Below are 16,502 nucleotides of genomic sequence, written 5' to 3' on the forward strand. Positions count from 1 at the left end.
TGATGAAGTCAACAGAATTATCCACATTTACACCAGCTAAGAAATAAAAAAATGTATTTTAGAGAACAGAATATGCTAAAGTATATAAAGCATCCGCTGGATCCAAGACAGTTTCTGGAAAGGGCTGCACACAAATTACAGGACTACAGTCCACAAGGTACTGGGGAGCCTGGAAAGCCTGTCTTGCCTGCGCTCAAACAGTACATGCCACAGAGCTGCACCCTTCATCTTCTTCCTGTCTACTAATTTACACTCAAGAAAGTGGTTTCAACCACACTGCACGTGTTCAGAGCACACTCTGGCATGCAAGCAAATCCTGACGAGGCAACCTATGGCAAGGGGAAAGGAGGCGCCCAGGAGCAGATCCCTGCGGTATGACCAAGCCCCACTGCCCGTGAGGGACAGGCGCTGGAGGTAGCCTGCTTGGCTCCGTCCCCACTCTGCCCTGGTCCCTGCATACGCTCCAGACTTACTTTACTATTTTGTCTGATTGGCTAATAGTCAAAATAAACGAATGGCTGATTTAAATTAGGTTAACAGCAGTGTTAATACACAGTAGTAATGAATATTTAATAGTTAACATAACACTCAACTATTTAATCATTAATAACATTAGCAACTGATGTTAACTGACGAAAACAAGCACTTAACATTTGGAAAGAAATATCCAAAGTACTCTTGCACTGAAACATTATGTTTTTAAACAAATCTGAGAATACTAAGAAAGACCAAATAACACGAACAAAGTAACTTGCATGAATCATTTTAAAGATAATCAGAATGACCCATGTAACAACAGGCCATACACATGACCAGTACATGGCAGAATCACAGCAAGATTTAATCCACAGCATTTCAGGTAAGAAACAGAACTAATTTAACAGAAACGAACACTGTTTATGGAAAATTAATTTGAGCTTTAATTACACTGATTTATAATTGATGCTTATATAAAAATATTCAGATAGCAGTCACTAACTAACTACCCACACGTATGTCAGGAATAGCAATTCCTCTTTAATTGTAAAACTGGTACACTAAAGAGTGTGATAAAAGATACAAGAAAACCAAGTGTCAGGGCAAGAAATACAGTTCTGAGCTAACTGTAGTACTGTACAAATTTCAGACTTGTCTTACGGTTTACATGTTGTAATTCAAGAATACTTACGGGACCCACTGCATTAAATAACCGAGCATATGTAGAGCTTGATCGTACTTTCTGATGGCCAAAGAGTAATTTCCATTTTTAAAATCCTTGTTCCCAGCTTGTCTCATAACCTGTGCATATTCCATGGCATCCATGCTAATTAAGAGCAAAAAAAAAAAAAAAAATCAAACAAAAGCATTGATTTATGAGACACTTCTTTCCCTAAAATCCACTTAAATTTTCACCCTAGTTTTTGCATATTTGAAAAAGAGGACAAAAAAGCATATCTTTTTTGTTTGATGCAGTTGGAATAATAAAATGTAACTCAGGTGATAGCCTCACCTTCGCTGTTGAAGCCTCAACTTCCCATCTATTTTTTAATCAACCTCAGCTAACCAGATCTACCATTGATATGCATTTTTTTCAGTTTTTCTCCTCAAGTCTTAAACCATATTTTAAATTAAGATTCCAAATTATTTAAATGTGTGTGCACACACTCACTAAATGTGGGAGGAAATATCTGAGAGAACAAACAGAGGTCATATGCTTAAGAAATACATGAAGCTATAAATCTCAATTAATTAAACACAAAACTCATTTACTTGCTTTTTATTTATCTTTACGACTTTTTTGTCCAGCCTCTCTGGCTAGACATTCAATAATGCAATATATACAAAACTGCACTGAAACTTAATTACTGCATGCAAATACTGTAACGTAAGTATATTAACACTGCATGAGGACCTTGAATCAGATTTAAAACTGTTATTAAAATGAATATAGCAAGCACCTGAAGAAAACAAAAGTTGAAACAGGCATCAACTGCAACTGATTGAAAAAATATTTCATCATTAAAATTGTAAAATCATGTTCATTACCTACAACTAATCACATGGTAAAGCAGCTAGATAAAGGAAGCAAACACAAGAGGAAAAACAGCTACATGTATGTTGAGAAACAGCACATCAAAATCACAAACGAGAGAAAAATCCAATGCTAAAGCCTTGCGTAAAATCATTCTTCACAGATGGATTTTACAATTAAAAGCCATTTGCATTACCTCAAAAAAACCTGTATGAATCTCACAAATCTCAGTACTATTAAATAAGATTAATTCACCAAAAAGGAATGCACAGATTTACTTATTAGCCAGGTATTAGCAGGCCTGGAACAAAACCAGGAACAATCTGTAACTTCACAACCTGCTAACATAATGTGCAAGAACTTGGAGGCTTGCCAACGTGATGCCCATCTACAAGAAGGGCCGGAAGGAGGACCCGGGGAACTACAGGCCTGTCAGCCTGACCTCGGTGCCGGGAAAGATTATGGAGTGGTTCATATTGAGTGAACTCAACAGGCACGTGCAGGCCAACCAGGGGATTGGGCCCAGCCAGCATGGGTTCATGGAAGGCAGGTCCTGCTTGACCAACCTGATCTCCTTCTATGACAAGGTGACCTGCCTGGTGGATGAAGGAAAGGCTGTGGACGTCATCTACCTGGACTTCAGCAAAGCCTTTGACACCGTCTCCCACAGCATTCTCCTTGGGAAGCTGGCAGCCCATGGCTTGGATGGGCGTAGTCTTCGCTGGGTAAAAAACTGGTTGGGTGGCCAAGCCCAGAGAGCTGTGGTGAATGGAGTTAAGTCCGGTCGGCGGCCAGTCACGAGCGGTGTTCCCCAGGGCTCCATTTTGTTGGACTGGATGATCTTAAAGGTCTTTTCCAACGTACATGATTCTATGATTCTATGATCTCTTCACAACAGAGCAAGCTAAATATTTTTAAGTTTATGAACCTACAGACAAACCAAGAAATACTACCAACGTATTTTCTCTATAGCACTCCTCATGATGAACCTGAAACGCTGAGAATCAGCACTGTATTGTGAAGACAGAGGTACGAAGAGGCATGCTATGGATGCCTCCCTCATTTGTCCAAGCCCAAGAGGTGCTGGGCAGGATGGCATCTGCACTCAGCAGACCGGGCAGCAGCAGCCCACAACTCTGAAGAGGCAACAGCAGAAGAACCATGCATGTGCAACCACAAAGCTCAGATCCAGACTGCTTCAGGCTGGCTTGGAAAAGGCCTGTCAGAAGTTAGGTCTTATTTAATTAAACAAACACTCCGTGATAATGTCTGCAATCCAAACATCACCTCGCTAATTCCAGGGAAGCACAAAGAACAGATGAAATTCCTGGTGATAAACTAAACCGAAGAAAAACAGGTCCCATCTGCATGGGGGAGGTACGACGACCAGTCACGCTAGAGGAGTAATTATGACATTTACCCTAGGCAAATGAAATCATCACTTCATTGAGCAAGGTGCATACAGTATATATTTTAAAAATACTACTTATCCAGACGGTGAGTCAAGTGTACTCATAACATAAGTGGGACTTTTTTACACTGCACTGTATAAACATTAGTGAGGCGAAGAAAAGGCAAAACATAGAGCAACAGTGCTGTTGTCCAAAAAGCGGATTCGTTGCCTGGTGTGCAATAAGCCAATTTCTACACACACAGGTGAGATATTACTTTATTTTGGGCCCAGGTGCTTGGTGGACTCTCCACAAATCAAGCACATTGCCATCCGCTCTTAATCATATTTATACAATAGATTCCACACGCCTTTCCTTCTCATACATGTATGCATTTCAATTTACATACATTACATAATCACATAGTTATATACATTCAGTCTAACCGCACATGCTCCATAGGGATCTCTGGTGGTCTTTGGTGGTCGGTTCAGCTTGTACCCCTCTTAGGTTTGTTGCCAAAGTTCAAGCTGTGGTCATCCAAACCTTTTCTATTGTCCTTCTTCATTCATCCGGCACTTGTCCAAGTTCCTGTCTGCGGTGTTCCATTATACTACACTCAGTTCCTTTGATTATTACAGTAAATCTTCTGCCAGGTTCTGGTACGGTCAGGACTATATAGGGGCCAAAAGCAGCTTAATGTTTTACTGATATCAGTGCAAAGAATAAACAGGAAGTGCTAAAAGATGCGTATTCTACTGCGTATTTGTATAATTATTTCAGCTTTAAGTTTTTTAGCATCAGAAGGTTAGATAAATTATTTTCACCAAGACTAATAACAAAACAGTTCAAATACACAGGAGCTTTCTCATGTAGGAATACATACGAACCTGTGGTTTTCTAAACCCTAGCTGAATTTCAAGCTTTTTGGTTTTTTTTTTTAAGAAGGCTATGCTTTTACTTAGGGTGAAATCCTTCCCCAGAATTATATTTACCTTATTTTTTCTTAGAATCTACTTAAAGTACAATTACAAATAAAAGGTATTTACAAAACGTTTAAAGGATTACTTTTCCCACAATACAGCAAAAGACCCCCAACTGCCACATACATTTTAAAAGGACTTTCAAACGCATCCCGTGCTAATAAATTTTGAAACCGAGCTCTCTGTTTCAGATCAGGAGGCAGCATCCATTCCCCGCTCCAGGCGGCAGGATTTCCAGCAGAACACAAATTCCCATCCTTTTCCAGCACTGGAGTTTCCCAGCCAAAACTCCAAATTGTAAGTAATTTAAATTAACTGGGATATCTGCTGCAGGCTTTGGCAACTACACCCAAGTTTGCAGACCCAAGAGATACATAGGCATGCGAATCTGACATCTAAGTTAATGATCCAAAAGAACTGCTGTGCTGAGTAGCACAGCATGTCTTGCTATTGCCTAACATCTTCCTGAAGCATAAACAATTTCAACTCAAAACCAGTGGACTAACTAAAGACATATTATATAAAGTCTACTGACGGTGGTGAGCATTAAACAAAGACGTTGTCTATTACTCTGGCTTAACCAGCACAAGTAAAGGTCACAACTGCATCTGAATGTAACTAATGAAAGATTTTGTCATGGTGAGTGCTGTGGGTTAACCCTGGCAGGCAGCTAAGTGCTCGCTCCCCCCCACCCCCAGTGGCATGGGGGAAGAGGAAAGGAAGATTGAAAGCAAGACAACTTGTGGGTCAAGATAAAAATTGTTTAATAAGCAAAAGAGAAGTGGAAGAGGAGAGAACGAAAACAAGTGATGCAAAGGCAATCATCCACCACCTCCCACACGTAGACCGATGCCCAGCCAGTTCCTGAGCGAGGGATGGCTAATCTCCCTAAGCCCCCTCTTCTCCCTTTTTATTCCTGAGCATGACATTACATGGCATGGACTATCCCTTCGGTCAGTTTGGGACATCTGCCCAGTTGTGTCCCCTCCCAACCTCTTGGGCACCTCCAAGCTATTTGGGGGTGGAGGCCAGACTGAGAAACAGAGAAGGCCCCAACACTGTACAAACACTGCTCAGCCACAGCCAAAACATTAGCGTGTTATCAGCATTGGTTTGGTCACAGATTTAAAACACAGCACCACAGGAGCTACTATGAAGAAAATTAACTCCATCACAGCCAGACACAGTAGAGTAAGACAGGTTCCCCTCGTAAAGTGGGGATTTCTCCCAAGCTATGGACTCCATGAAACACATAAACGTGCAGGGACACCCTAAGGTCTGGGAGAGCCTTCCCAGTGCATTGCTGAGACCTTATCTTTCAAAGAAACAAACAAAAAACCCAGACAAGATGGCCTACTCTGTTCACTTTTTTTTATGGCTCCTGAGGCCACCAGCATGACCATGACAGCGAAATGAAGCGTATTAATTTCTACTCAAAGAATTAAAACAAAAGATTATACAGTTAAGTCAGAAACAATCGGCTCCAACCCCTACTGCTGCCAGTGGGCAAAATTCCCATTGACTTCACATGTTGCCAACTCTTACGTTATTGTTATGGTTGGTGTCCCACTGAACTGCTTCAGTCAGACTGTCCTCAGAAGCAGGGCAGTTTTGCGCGTTTACAAGGCTAAGCTTTGATTCCTCTCACTTCAGCAGATAAGCTTGAAAACACGAACAGAGACTGCCCAGAAAACCCATTTGTCATTCTTGAAGAATGTTGTGTTCCTTACACCAGCTATCAATTTCAGGAGGCCAGCTTGTGCTTTCCGAGTATCTGAAGCTGGCAATACTAAAAACTTGATAAATCTGAGAGTGAACCCAAGCAGTTGGTTTGTTCTGTCTGCATCTGCTTTACACATTTTAAAAGAGAAACTGTGCCACTGCTTATTCACAGAGAAGAACTGGAAGGTCTACACAGCCATGCTTTTAATTATTGTTGATACTGAAAGTCAAGCTTTGAGGTTCCATCCCTATGACATTACTTAGTAGTAGAATAACGTTTTTATTCTTGAGGCACAATAGCTTTCCATAATGCAAGGAACAAATGAAGTATAGCAATCTGGGGAGCTCTGCATCTGAATTAAAATAGTAGTGAAAAATTATCATCTTCCTCTTTCCAGGAAATCTGACTTCTCAAGACTGTGCATTCCTCATTCCTATTAAGCAGAGGAATAAATAATCTTTCCTTCTTCTCCCTTAACCTAAGAGGCAGACATTACCAACTGGCCACAAGTAAGGAGAGAAAAAGCCCAACAACACATCTAAACTGTCGTTGAGTGACAACTAAATACATTTCATCACCATTTGAGTAATTCATGTTTTCTCATGAGGAAACCTCTGGGCTCTCATTAGCTCTTGCCCAACAAAAGCATGCTGGCTCCGAGAGCATGGTGCCACCAAGAAGGAATTGCTGTGTCACCCTGACCTGCTACATCAGAAGGACCCCTCCAGCCACGTTGCCACCACTGGCACCATCCGTCCAGGCAGTCCTGCAGTCACCCAGCAAAAAGACACTGCATATAGGTCTTCGAATGACACGCTCAGTATGTCCTGGTATAGATGTACATGAATGTCAGGGCAGGCACAAGAAAAGAGAGGAAAAATAGAGGATGAGAAAGCTTTAGCAGGTCATAACTTGAAGAGGCAATGCTCTGTGTGCTAGTCACTTTTATTTGCTTTCCTGACAACAACAGCAGCTAGCAAAGACATATCTACAGAACACAGCCTCCTTTGAATGCATATAAGCATAACCCTGACAGTGAAAACCAGAAAAAATGCACTTCTTTCAGGAGCTTTGCTTTTCCATCAAATGCTGAATGGCAAACAAAAAATCTTGAAATTGCCTGTGCTTTCAGAGGAGGTCTTGGAGAAACAGCAGAGACAAAAACATAAGTTCTGCAATCAGGATGAACAGGTTATAACTGACCAGCCATAAGTACACAGATCAGGAAATCTCACGCAGAAGAGGGGAAAGAAGTTGAGATTTAGACATGGCCATCCTCATGGATCTGTTTAGTCTGGAAAAAGTCATAGTGGTATTTGGGATTATGTGAATATTTTCATTGAACATTTTAATTTAATGTTCAGCCAGTATCTCATTAAGAATGTGTTCAGCCCTTGTAAAATATGTCAGCTCATCTTGGAGAAGCTGGTGAACTCAAATGAAAAGCCTGTCATTTAGATAGCTTCTCATTAGACATCCCTATTGTTAGGGTGTCCTGGTTTTGGCCGGGATAGAGTTAATTTTCTTCCTAGTAGCAAGCATAGTGCTGTGTTTTGGATTTAGTACTAGAACAATGCTGATAACACACTGATGTTTTAGTGGTTGCTAAGTACTGCTTATGCTAGTCAAGGACTTTTCAGCTTCCCATGCTCTGCCAGGTGCACAAGAAACTGGGAGGGGGCACAGCCAGGACAGCTGACCCAAACTGGCCAAAGGGGCATTCCATACCATATGACGTCATGCTCAGTGTATAAACTGGGTGAGTTGGCCTGGGGGCAGCGATCGCTGCTCAGGAACTTTGAGCCCCTTGTGTGATCAGTGCGACCCACGTACTCCACATACCATCAGCTGCATGATGCATGGAGGGGACCCTCCCTTTGAACATCCAGCCCAACACCGGCAGTTGGGGTGCCAGGAGGAGCTGTGCTTCAGTACCAACCACTTCTGAAGCAGCTCAAACCCCTTCATATGCTGCCAATATCTCAGTTGGAGTATAGTGGGCCTTGGATCCTCTGTATCCCCAGCTCCAAAACCCTAGGGGTTGACCTCGAGTCTCCCCTAGTGCTTTCTGCCAGAGGCTCCAGGTAGGGCCGTTCTCCCTGGCTACGGTGCAGAGCACATTTTTTACATCATGTCCTGCCTGGACTGGCCGAAAGGCTACTGCATGAACTATCTCCTGTTTAATTTGTTCAAAGGCTTGTCATTGCTCAGGGCCCCATTTGAAATCATTCTTCTTCCGGGTCACTTGATAGAGAGGGCTCACAATCAGACTGTAATTTGGAAAATGCATTCTCCAAAACCCCACAACGCCCAAGAAAGCTTGTGTTTCCTTTTTGCTAGTTGGTGGAGACATAGCCGCTATCTTTTTGATCATATCCATTGGGATCTGACGACGTCCATCTTGCCATTTTATTCCTAAAAACTGGATGTCCTGTGCAGGTCCCTTGACCTTACTTTGTTTTATGACAAAACTGGCTTTCAGAAGGATTTGACTATTTCCTTCCCCTTCTCAAAAACTTCTGCTGTGTTGCCCCACACAACGATGTCATCAATGTACTGCAGATGTTCTGGAGCTTCACCCTCTTCCAGTGCCGTCTGTATCAGTCCATAGAAAATGGTAGGGCTGTGTTTCCACCCCTGGGACAGTCAATTCCAGGTGTACTGAACACCCCTCCAAGTGAAAGCAAACTGGGGCCTACACTCTGCTGCCAAAGGGATTGAGAAAAATGCTTTAGCGATATCAATTGTGGCATACCACTTGGCTGCCTTTGACTCCACTTTGTATTGAAGTTCTAGCATGTCCAGCACGGCAGCACTCAGCGGTGGCGTGACTTTGTTCAGGCCACAGTAGTCTACTCCACTCCCCATTAGACTTTTGCACTGGCCATATGGGGCTGTTAAAGGGTGAGCGAGTCTTGCTGATCACTCCTTGGCTCTCCAGTTGATGAATCAGCTTATGGATGGGAATCAGGGAGTCTCGGTTGGTGCGATATTGCTGCTGGTGCACCGCTGTGGTAGTGATCAGCACCTGTTGTTCTTCGACCCTCAGCATCCCCACAACAGAACGGTCCTCCGAGAGACCGGGCAAGGTGGACAGCCATTTCATTTCCTCCATCTCCAAGGCAGCTGTACCAAAAGCCCACCAGTACCCTTCTGGGTCCTTGAAATACCCTCTCCTGAGGCAGTCTATGCCAAGGATGCACGGAGCCTTTGGGCCAGTCACAATGGGGTGCTTCTGCCACTCATTCCCAGTTAGGCTCACTTCAGCCTCCAGTACAGTTAGCTGTTGGGATCCCCCTGTCACTCCAGAAATACAGACGGGTTCTGCCCCTTTATAACTTGATGGCATTAGGGTATGCTGTGCACCGGTGTCCACTAGAGCCTTAAACTCCTGTGGGTCTGATGTGCCAGGCCATTGAATCCACACAGTCCAGTAAATCCAGTTGTCCCTTTCCTCCACCTGGCTGGAGGCAGGGCCCCTCTAGTCCTGGTCATAGTATTTGCTACTCACTTCTTGTAAATAAATACAAATCAGAAGTCCCTTCATTAAGATCAGGAGTAAGATCAGCCCTTCTACTCTGTCTGGGGAACTGCCCATTGGCAACTGGAGCAGCATTTCCTGGAAGAACCCCCTTGTGTGATTGTTTTTTTCCTTGCAACTCACATACCTGTGCCTCTAAGGTCAAGGCAGATTTTCCATCCCACTTCCTCATGTCCTCTCCCTGGTCACACAGGTAAAACCACAGGGTGGGCCATAGTGTGTACCCACTGTATCCTCCCTCTTGACCAGAGGAATGCTTATTCCTAATAGCTGACATACTGGTCCATACAGGTCGGGAGTAGGATCTATCCTCTTTGAGTTGCTGGACCAGTTTCTCCACAGCCAAGACAAGGGAGGAAGAGAGACTTTCTTTGTATTGCCAGAGCTGGCCAGCTATTTCATCCACCATTTCTCCCTCTCCATCTTTCTAGGTCACTACTGCCGATGAGCTGGCATGTGACAATGGCGTACTCCCTCCAAACTTCTGCCACATGGGTCGCGTGCATTTGCCTTCATCTGGATCTTTGGATAACTGCTCATTGTTCAAGTCACTATAAATCACCTCCAGCATGGCTAATTCCCTCAGGTACTGGCTAACTCTCTCCATGGTGGTCCACTTGCCTGGATGACATATAACATCTTCCCCAAGGGGATACCTTTCCTTTACACCTGACAGGAGTTGCCTCCAGAGGCTGTGGACTTGTGCCCCTTTTTCAATCGCTCTGTCAATGCCCCCTTCCCTTGAAACGGATCCCAGCTGCTTGGCGTCCTGTACTGGTTTTGGCTGGGATAGAGTTAATTTTCTTCCTAGTAGCAAGCATAGTGCTGTGTTTTGGATTTAGTACTAGAACAATGCTGATAACACACTGATGTTTTAGTCGTTGCTGAGTACTGCTGATGCTAGTCAAGGACTTTGCAGCTTCCCATGCTCTGCCAGGTGCACAAGAAACTGGGAGGGGGCACAGCCAGAATAGTTGTTCCAAAATGACCAAAGGGCTATTCCATACCATATGACGTCATGCTCAGTATATAAACTGGGGGGGGTTGGCCGGGGAGCAGCGATCGCTGCTCGGGAACTGTCTGGGTATCGGTCGGCGGGTGGTGAGCAATTGCATTGTGCATCACTTGCTTTGTATATTACTATTATTATTATCATTATTATATTGTTATTATTATCATTACCTTTTTACTTTATTTCAGTTATTAAACTGTTCTTATCTCAACCCAGGAGTGTTTCTCACTCTTACTCCTCTGATTCTTTCCCCCATCCCATCGGGGTAGGGGGAGTGAGCGAGCGGCTGCGTGGTGCTTAGTTGCTGGCTGGGGCTAAACCACACCACTTCCTAACCCTCTAATTCCAGGCTACTGGCCCCATTATCCCAGCATCAGAGCAGCCAGGTGACAATGTGCTTGCTTGGACGACGGCTGAAATCCGTTCACTTATCTCACAGCCCATGCAGGGACAGAGATTGCGTGGTTACTGTCTCATTTATGAGTTCTTCCTCTCCCTCTGAGGAAGAGGAGGAACCCTCCCACCGAGTCCTTCCTCGGGGGGAAGCGGGGAAGTTTTCTTCTTCCCCTCCTCTCCTCATGATGGCCCTGCTTTAGAGTAGTCTGCCTCCTTGTTGGCAGGGCAGTATGCTTCTTCCTCCTGCTCACTCTTAGGAGAAGCTTCTTCATCCCTTACTAAACAAGCTGAATTCCACTTCCAAGATTTCTTCTTGTGTATGGGGGCGACTGATACTGGCATGGGTTGGTTCTCTGGTTCAGCTGCAGTGCCTGCCACTGGGTTTGGAGCAGCCACAGTGCCTGTCGCCTCGTCATCAGATCCAGAGACCTTCTCTTCCCCTTGAGGGTTCTGAATAGTGTTGAACAGGGCTCGGTAGGCATGGGCCAGGCCCCAGCACATTGCAGTGATTTGTGTCTCTCTGGAATTGCCAGGGGGACAGCATACTTTTTCCAAATACCTTACTAGTTTTTCAGGATTCTGCACTTGTCCAGGGGTGAAGTTCCAAAACACTGGAGGTGCCCACTGTCCTAGGTACTTGCCCATACTATCCCACATACCCTGCCACTCATACCTATCCAGCCTCGGAGAAGATGTCTGGATGGTATCCTTAAATAGCTGTTTAACTTTAAACAAGACCTGAAACACATTCAGGAGTAGGAGCAACAGGAACATGCCAGTTTGAACATCCCAAGGATATTCAAAGTTCTCAAGAGCTATTGTAACTGGACTGGAGAAAGGGAGGGTGAAGGAAGGTGTTTCTGCTGTAAATTGGCTCTCAGAGGAGAAAAGGTAAAGTGTAATTATTGATAGTTTCTGAGAGATGGCTCCTGAAGTACGGAGATGACAGCAGTACAAATACCAGATTAGTCTCATGACCAGCCATTTTCTCGTATCATAAGCCAGTGTTACAAAGTTCAGCAAAATGATAACCTTGACCCAGCTCCCAGCGGTGATAAACAGCACAACATGGAATGTATACAGCAGGTTAGGTGTAACAACACAACTCTGAGAACAAGCACGACAACTCTGAGAGCAAATTAGTCAACACCGTGACCAGCAACTATCAAACTAATATAATGAATGTTTATAACAAATTTGTTCTAACGCACTCTGGTCAGATTTGTCATTATCTCAACCTGTCGTGCCCCACATTGGGTGCCAAAATGGACTGTCGTGGTTTAACCCCAGCTGGCAACTAAGCACCGCACAGCTGCTCGCTCACTCCCCCGCCCTGCCCCAGTGGGATGGGGGAGAGAATCAGAAGAGTAAAAGTGAGAAAACTCATGGGTTGAGATAAGAAAAGTTCAATAATTGAAATAAAATAAAATAAAACAATAATAATAATAACTTGTAATGAAAAGAAAAATAACAAAAAGAGAGAGAAAAAAACCCCAAGGAAGACAAGTGATGCAAATGAAAAACAATTGCTCACCACCTGCTGACCTGTCCCCGAGCAGTGGCCCCCTGGCCGACTCCCCCCAGTTTATATACTGAGCATGACGTCATATGGTATGGAATAGCCCTTTGGCAAGTTTGGGTCACCTGTCCTGGCTGTGCCCCCTCCCAGCTTCTTGTGCACCTGGCAGAGCATGGGAAGCTGAAAAGTCCTTGACTGGCATAAGTAGTACTCAGCAACAACTAAAACATCAGTGTGTTACCAGCATTATTCTAGTACTAAATCCAAAACACAGCACTATGCTTGCTACTAGGAAGAAAATTAACTCTGTCCCAGCCAAAACCAGGACAAGATATTAAATGGCTGCTGGTACACCAAGCAAGACAGAACATCCCAGGCTGCTCTTCATTTCATACCAAGCTTTCCCCTGGAAATGTGCTCTGTAGTAAACTGATGATCGCAGGGCACAGACGTTGTCAGAAACAAGACATACATCCTTATCAACATTTGGCAAACCACATAAGGCTCTGGCCTAGGACCCTGCTCTGGGCAGGGCTAGCCTGAATGAGCTCTGACAGTCCTCCTTCTCCAGATTACCACTGTATATTGGTTTCTATTTGTGCAAACCGTTATAAAGCAATTATTCCTAATAACTAAGCCCAGCTGCCTGATGTCTCCAGCTAGCCACATACCAAACTCATGTAGCTGACACTGTTTAGCAGCTCAGTTCCTCTTTAGATGCATGACCAGCAAACAAGACCACAGAAACAGGACCCAAACCCAGCCAGAAGTACTGGGCCAGCCCTGCTGACTCACGGTAATCCAAGCAAAAGCTCAAGACAAGGACGCTACTAAAACGTCACAAATACATCCTCTAGAGTAGGGATTTGTGGTTGACTTGCACACAGGAAAGGTGTGTGCCTGGCCAAAGGCCAGGAAGCAACACAGGAAGGAAATGGAAATCAAAAGCATGTCACCAAGAACAAGACAACACTTTCCATGAAACAAGATGGGTGCAAACACCCCAGGACACCAGCTCTGTACCTGTTTTATACCATGAGCGCTCCCTGTGAAACCAGAGTTTTACATCCATGAACAGGGCAACAGAAACCTGACAGACTGGCTCCTACAGACCACTTGGGGTGTCCCAAGCCTGTCCATAAGGTATCTTCATGTCATGGAAATTACACCCCATTTTGCAAAGCCCCCTAGAAAAATGACAAGGAAAAATAACACTACTGAAAGACCAAAAAAATCATAGCTCGCTCAGTTCATAGGCAAGACCTCAACGCATTGCTGATTAATCTGGCAACAGAGGTCCTCAGGCGAGGCCATGACACATCATCCTGGATATAAGGTGGCACCTCGGAACATCCTTCCTCCTTTCCTCGCAAGCTGAACTCATGCCACGCGCATGTGGACCAGCTTTCGTTGAAGACTGCTTCACAGCTTGCACCAGTGACAGTCTGGCCTTGTTCCCCAGCACATCCTGTTTTACTAAGGGAAACAAAACAGGCTTTTTTGCTTTCAGTTTCAAAGGATTCTCCCCTCTTTGCAACCTACCAGTAACAAGTTGTACCTAAGAGAACATACAGTTAAGGCAAGTGTGGAGTTGCACTTCCAAGCAAAACTCTGTGTATACATACACGTATTTATGATTCCCAGTAGCAGCACTTTAATAAACTAAGAAAGGACTTGCATCTCCCACTTTATATACAGAAAATCTGATGCAAAAACACGTTCAATACTCTATCCACACGGTGTCATTGCTGTTTCACAAAACAACAAAAAAAAAAAAAACCCAAACCTCACGAAACAGAGTAAACAGTCAACCCCACTTCCTATCCTCTAAAACAACAACCATCTTGAAATCCCTGGTCTAGCTCAGCCATGCAAGACCTAACCCGGTCCAAGAGGGAGGTGTTTACACTGCTGCAGTTGTTTGCTCAGCCTAGCAATGTTCTCGTCACCAAACAGAGCTGACCGGGTAAGAAAGCAATGGCAACAAACAGTCTCAGTATTTCCTTTGTATAGATCAGCTCAAGATGATATCACATCTGGAACGGGGGAAAAACAAAGCAAACCAAACCAAGATTTCCCTAACAGCAAGGTTTACAGCCAACGCTTGACAAGTTTAACTGCATGTTGGTAAACAACACTGGCAGGAAACCCTCCCTTTTTGCACATTTTCAGGGGAAAGGAAAGCCTCTTCCCATTTGCAATAAGCCCACTCCATCAACCTGAAGTTCATTTTCTGTAAATTGGGCAAAGAATACAAAGACCGATGAGAGATCTTTTTGCTTTTTTTTTTCTCCTGACGCGCACACTGTGCCCGAACTCCTTTCCAAACGAAAAAGCCCGTTAAGTGACCACTCCACGACCTCGTACAGCCGTTTTTGCTTTTCGAGGAACGGATCCAAAACCACGGAAGGCGATGCTTAGCCCGGGGCCGTGCCGAAGGAGCTCTCTTGCTTCTTTCCAAGCGCAGAGACATCATCGCATCTCCCCCAGCTCCTCCGCGCCAGCCGTACCAGGCCAACACACGCTCCCAGATGCCTGCCAGGAGCAGGAATGCACTCTTCCCTTCTCCTCCTTCCACCGGCCCACGCGTCCCCTGGCAGGCTTCCCCACCGCCACCGCCACCCTCGCTGCCCGCAACCCCGCGCCGCCAAACCCCGCAGCCGCGCTCCTTGTTCAGGGAAGGACGAGCCTCCCCCCCGGGACCTGCGGGGACCCCCCCCGCCTCCGTGCACGGGGACTCCGCGGCAGCTCGGCCGAGGCGGCCAGACACCCCGCGGGGACGAACCGCGCCGGGCACGCACGACCAAACCCACGCAAACCCAGCCGTGCGACGGAGCCGGCAGCGCCGCGCAGCCCCGGCGGCTCCCGCCGCGGCGGGCAGACCACCCCCCCCCCCCGACCGCGGCTCCACCAGACGCACCCCCCCCCCCCCAAATCCCGCACCGAGCCGCCCACGCCCCCCCACATCCCCCACGCACAACACACACACACACACACACACACCCGGGTGGGGATGGGTGGTGGTGGTGGGGGGGGTCGCTGCGTACCTACCTGCCTGCACCCCGCCGCCGCCGCGCGCCGAGGCCCCCGGGGCGCGCGCCGGCGTCGCCCCTAAACGGGGTCTCCCCGCGGCCCGCCCCCGCGCCCGCCCCGCGGCCCGGCCCCGCCCGCGCCGCCTCGCGAGTGGGGGCCGCGCGCGGGGAATCGAAACCCAGACCGCCCCGCCCCCCCCCCCCCCCCCCCGGGGTCCCGGCCCGGCCCCGTGTCCCGTCCCCGTCCCCCCCCCCGCGCCGGGTCACGGGGGGGTGTGGGTGTGGCGGCCGGGGGCTCCCCCGCGCGGCGGGGGCGGGGGGGGGGGGGGTGGCCCTAGGCGGCCATCTCCTAACGGCACGTTCGGGAACCTGCAAGGTGGCTTTGTGCTCCCACCGCTGCAGGGGTGTAAATGCCTTTTTTTTTAAAAAAAAAAAAAAAAAAAAAATGACGTAGCAGTGTCTTCAGCATACGTGGAAAATCGGCGTTCGTCCCCGCCTCGGTCAGCCCCTCGTCCTGAGGCGTGTTACTGGCACCGGGGATTTCTCAAGACCCCCCCCCCCCTCCCCTTTCAGAGGAAGCAGCTACTGCTTTGGTCTTCCGCGGTTTAAGGAAAAACTAGGGACTGAAGGCTACTCCTGTTGTAGCGTAATTGTTCCCCTCATTCATCATTTCCCATTGTCTTTTCACGCCGGGAAAAGCGGCTCAATAAGCCAAAGATTAATACTTCATGACAGATCGTTCAATGATACGCTTCTCTGCAAACCACATTTTTAATCGGGTTTTTCCTCTGTCACCAGGTAGTACCGTCCGCACATCTTCCCCATCTAGAAATGGGCTTCTGCTAATCATCCATCTTCTGCGCTTGAGTTTTCACATAAATTAACCTGCTACCC

General features: G+C 46.3%; 1 protein-coding gene across 1 annotated transcript in view; it reads right to left on the reverse strand.

Annotated features, from left to right (window-relative positions):
* The window catches only part of TRANK1 (tetratricopeptide repeat and ankyrin repeat containing 1), a 57,550-nt gene extending 41,897 nt beyond the window's left edge, over nt 1-15,653 (reverse strand). Inside the window, exons 1-2 of the mRNA XM_075728322.1 lie at nt 15,628-15,653; nt 1,169-1,303 (exon numbers count right to left, since the gene is read on the reverse strand). Of these exons, the coding sequence (XP_075584437.1) occupies nt 1,169-1,302 (134 nt within the window). The 5' untranslated portion in view covers nt 1,303; nt 15,628-15,653. The remainder of the gene's footprint in view (nt 1-1,168; nt 1,304-15,627) is intronic.
* Nucleotides 15,654-16,502: the final 849 nt, after the last annotated feature.

The sequence above is a fragment of the Pelecanus crispus genome, chromosome 2 (genome assembly GCF_030463565.1).
Source record: "Pelecanus crispus isolate bPelCri1 chromosome 2, bPelCri1.pri, whole genome shotgun sequence".
NCBI lineage: Eukaryota > Metazoa > Chordata > Aves > Pelecaniformes > Pelecanidae > Pelecanus > Pelecanus crispus.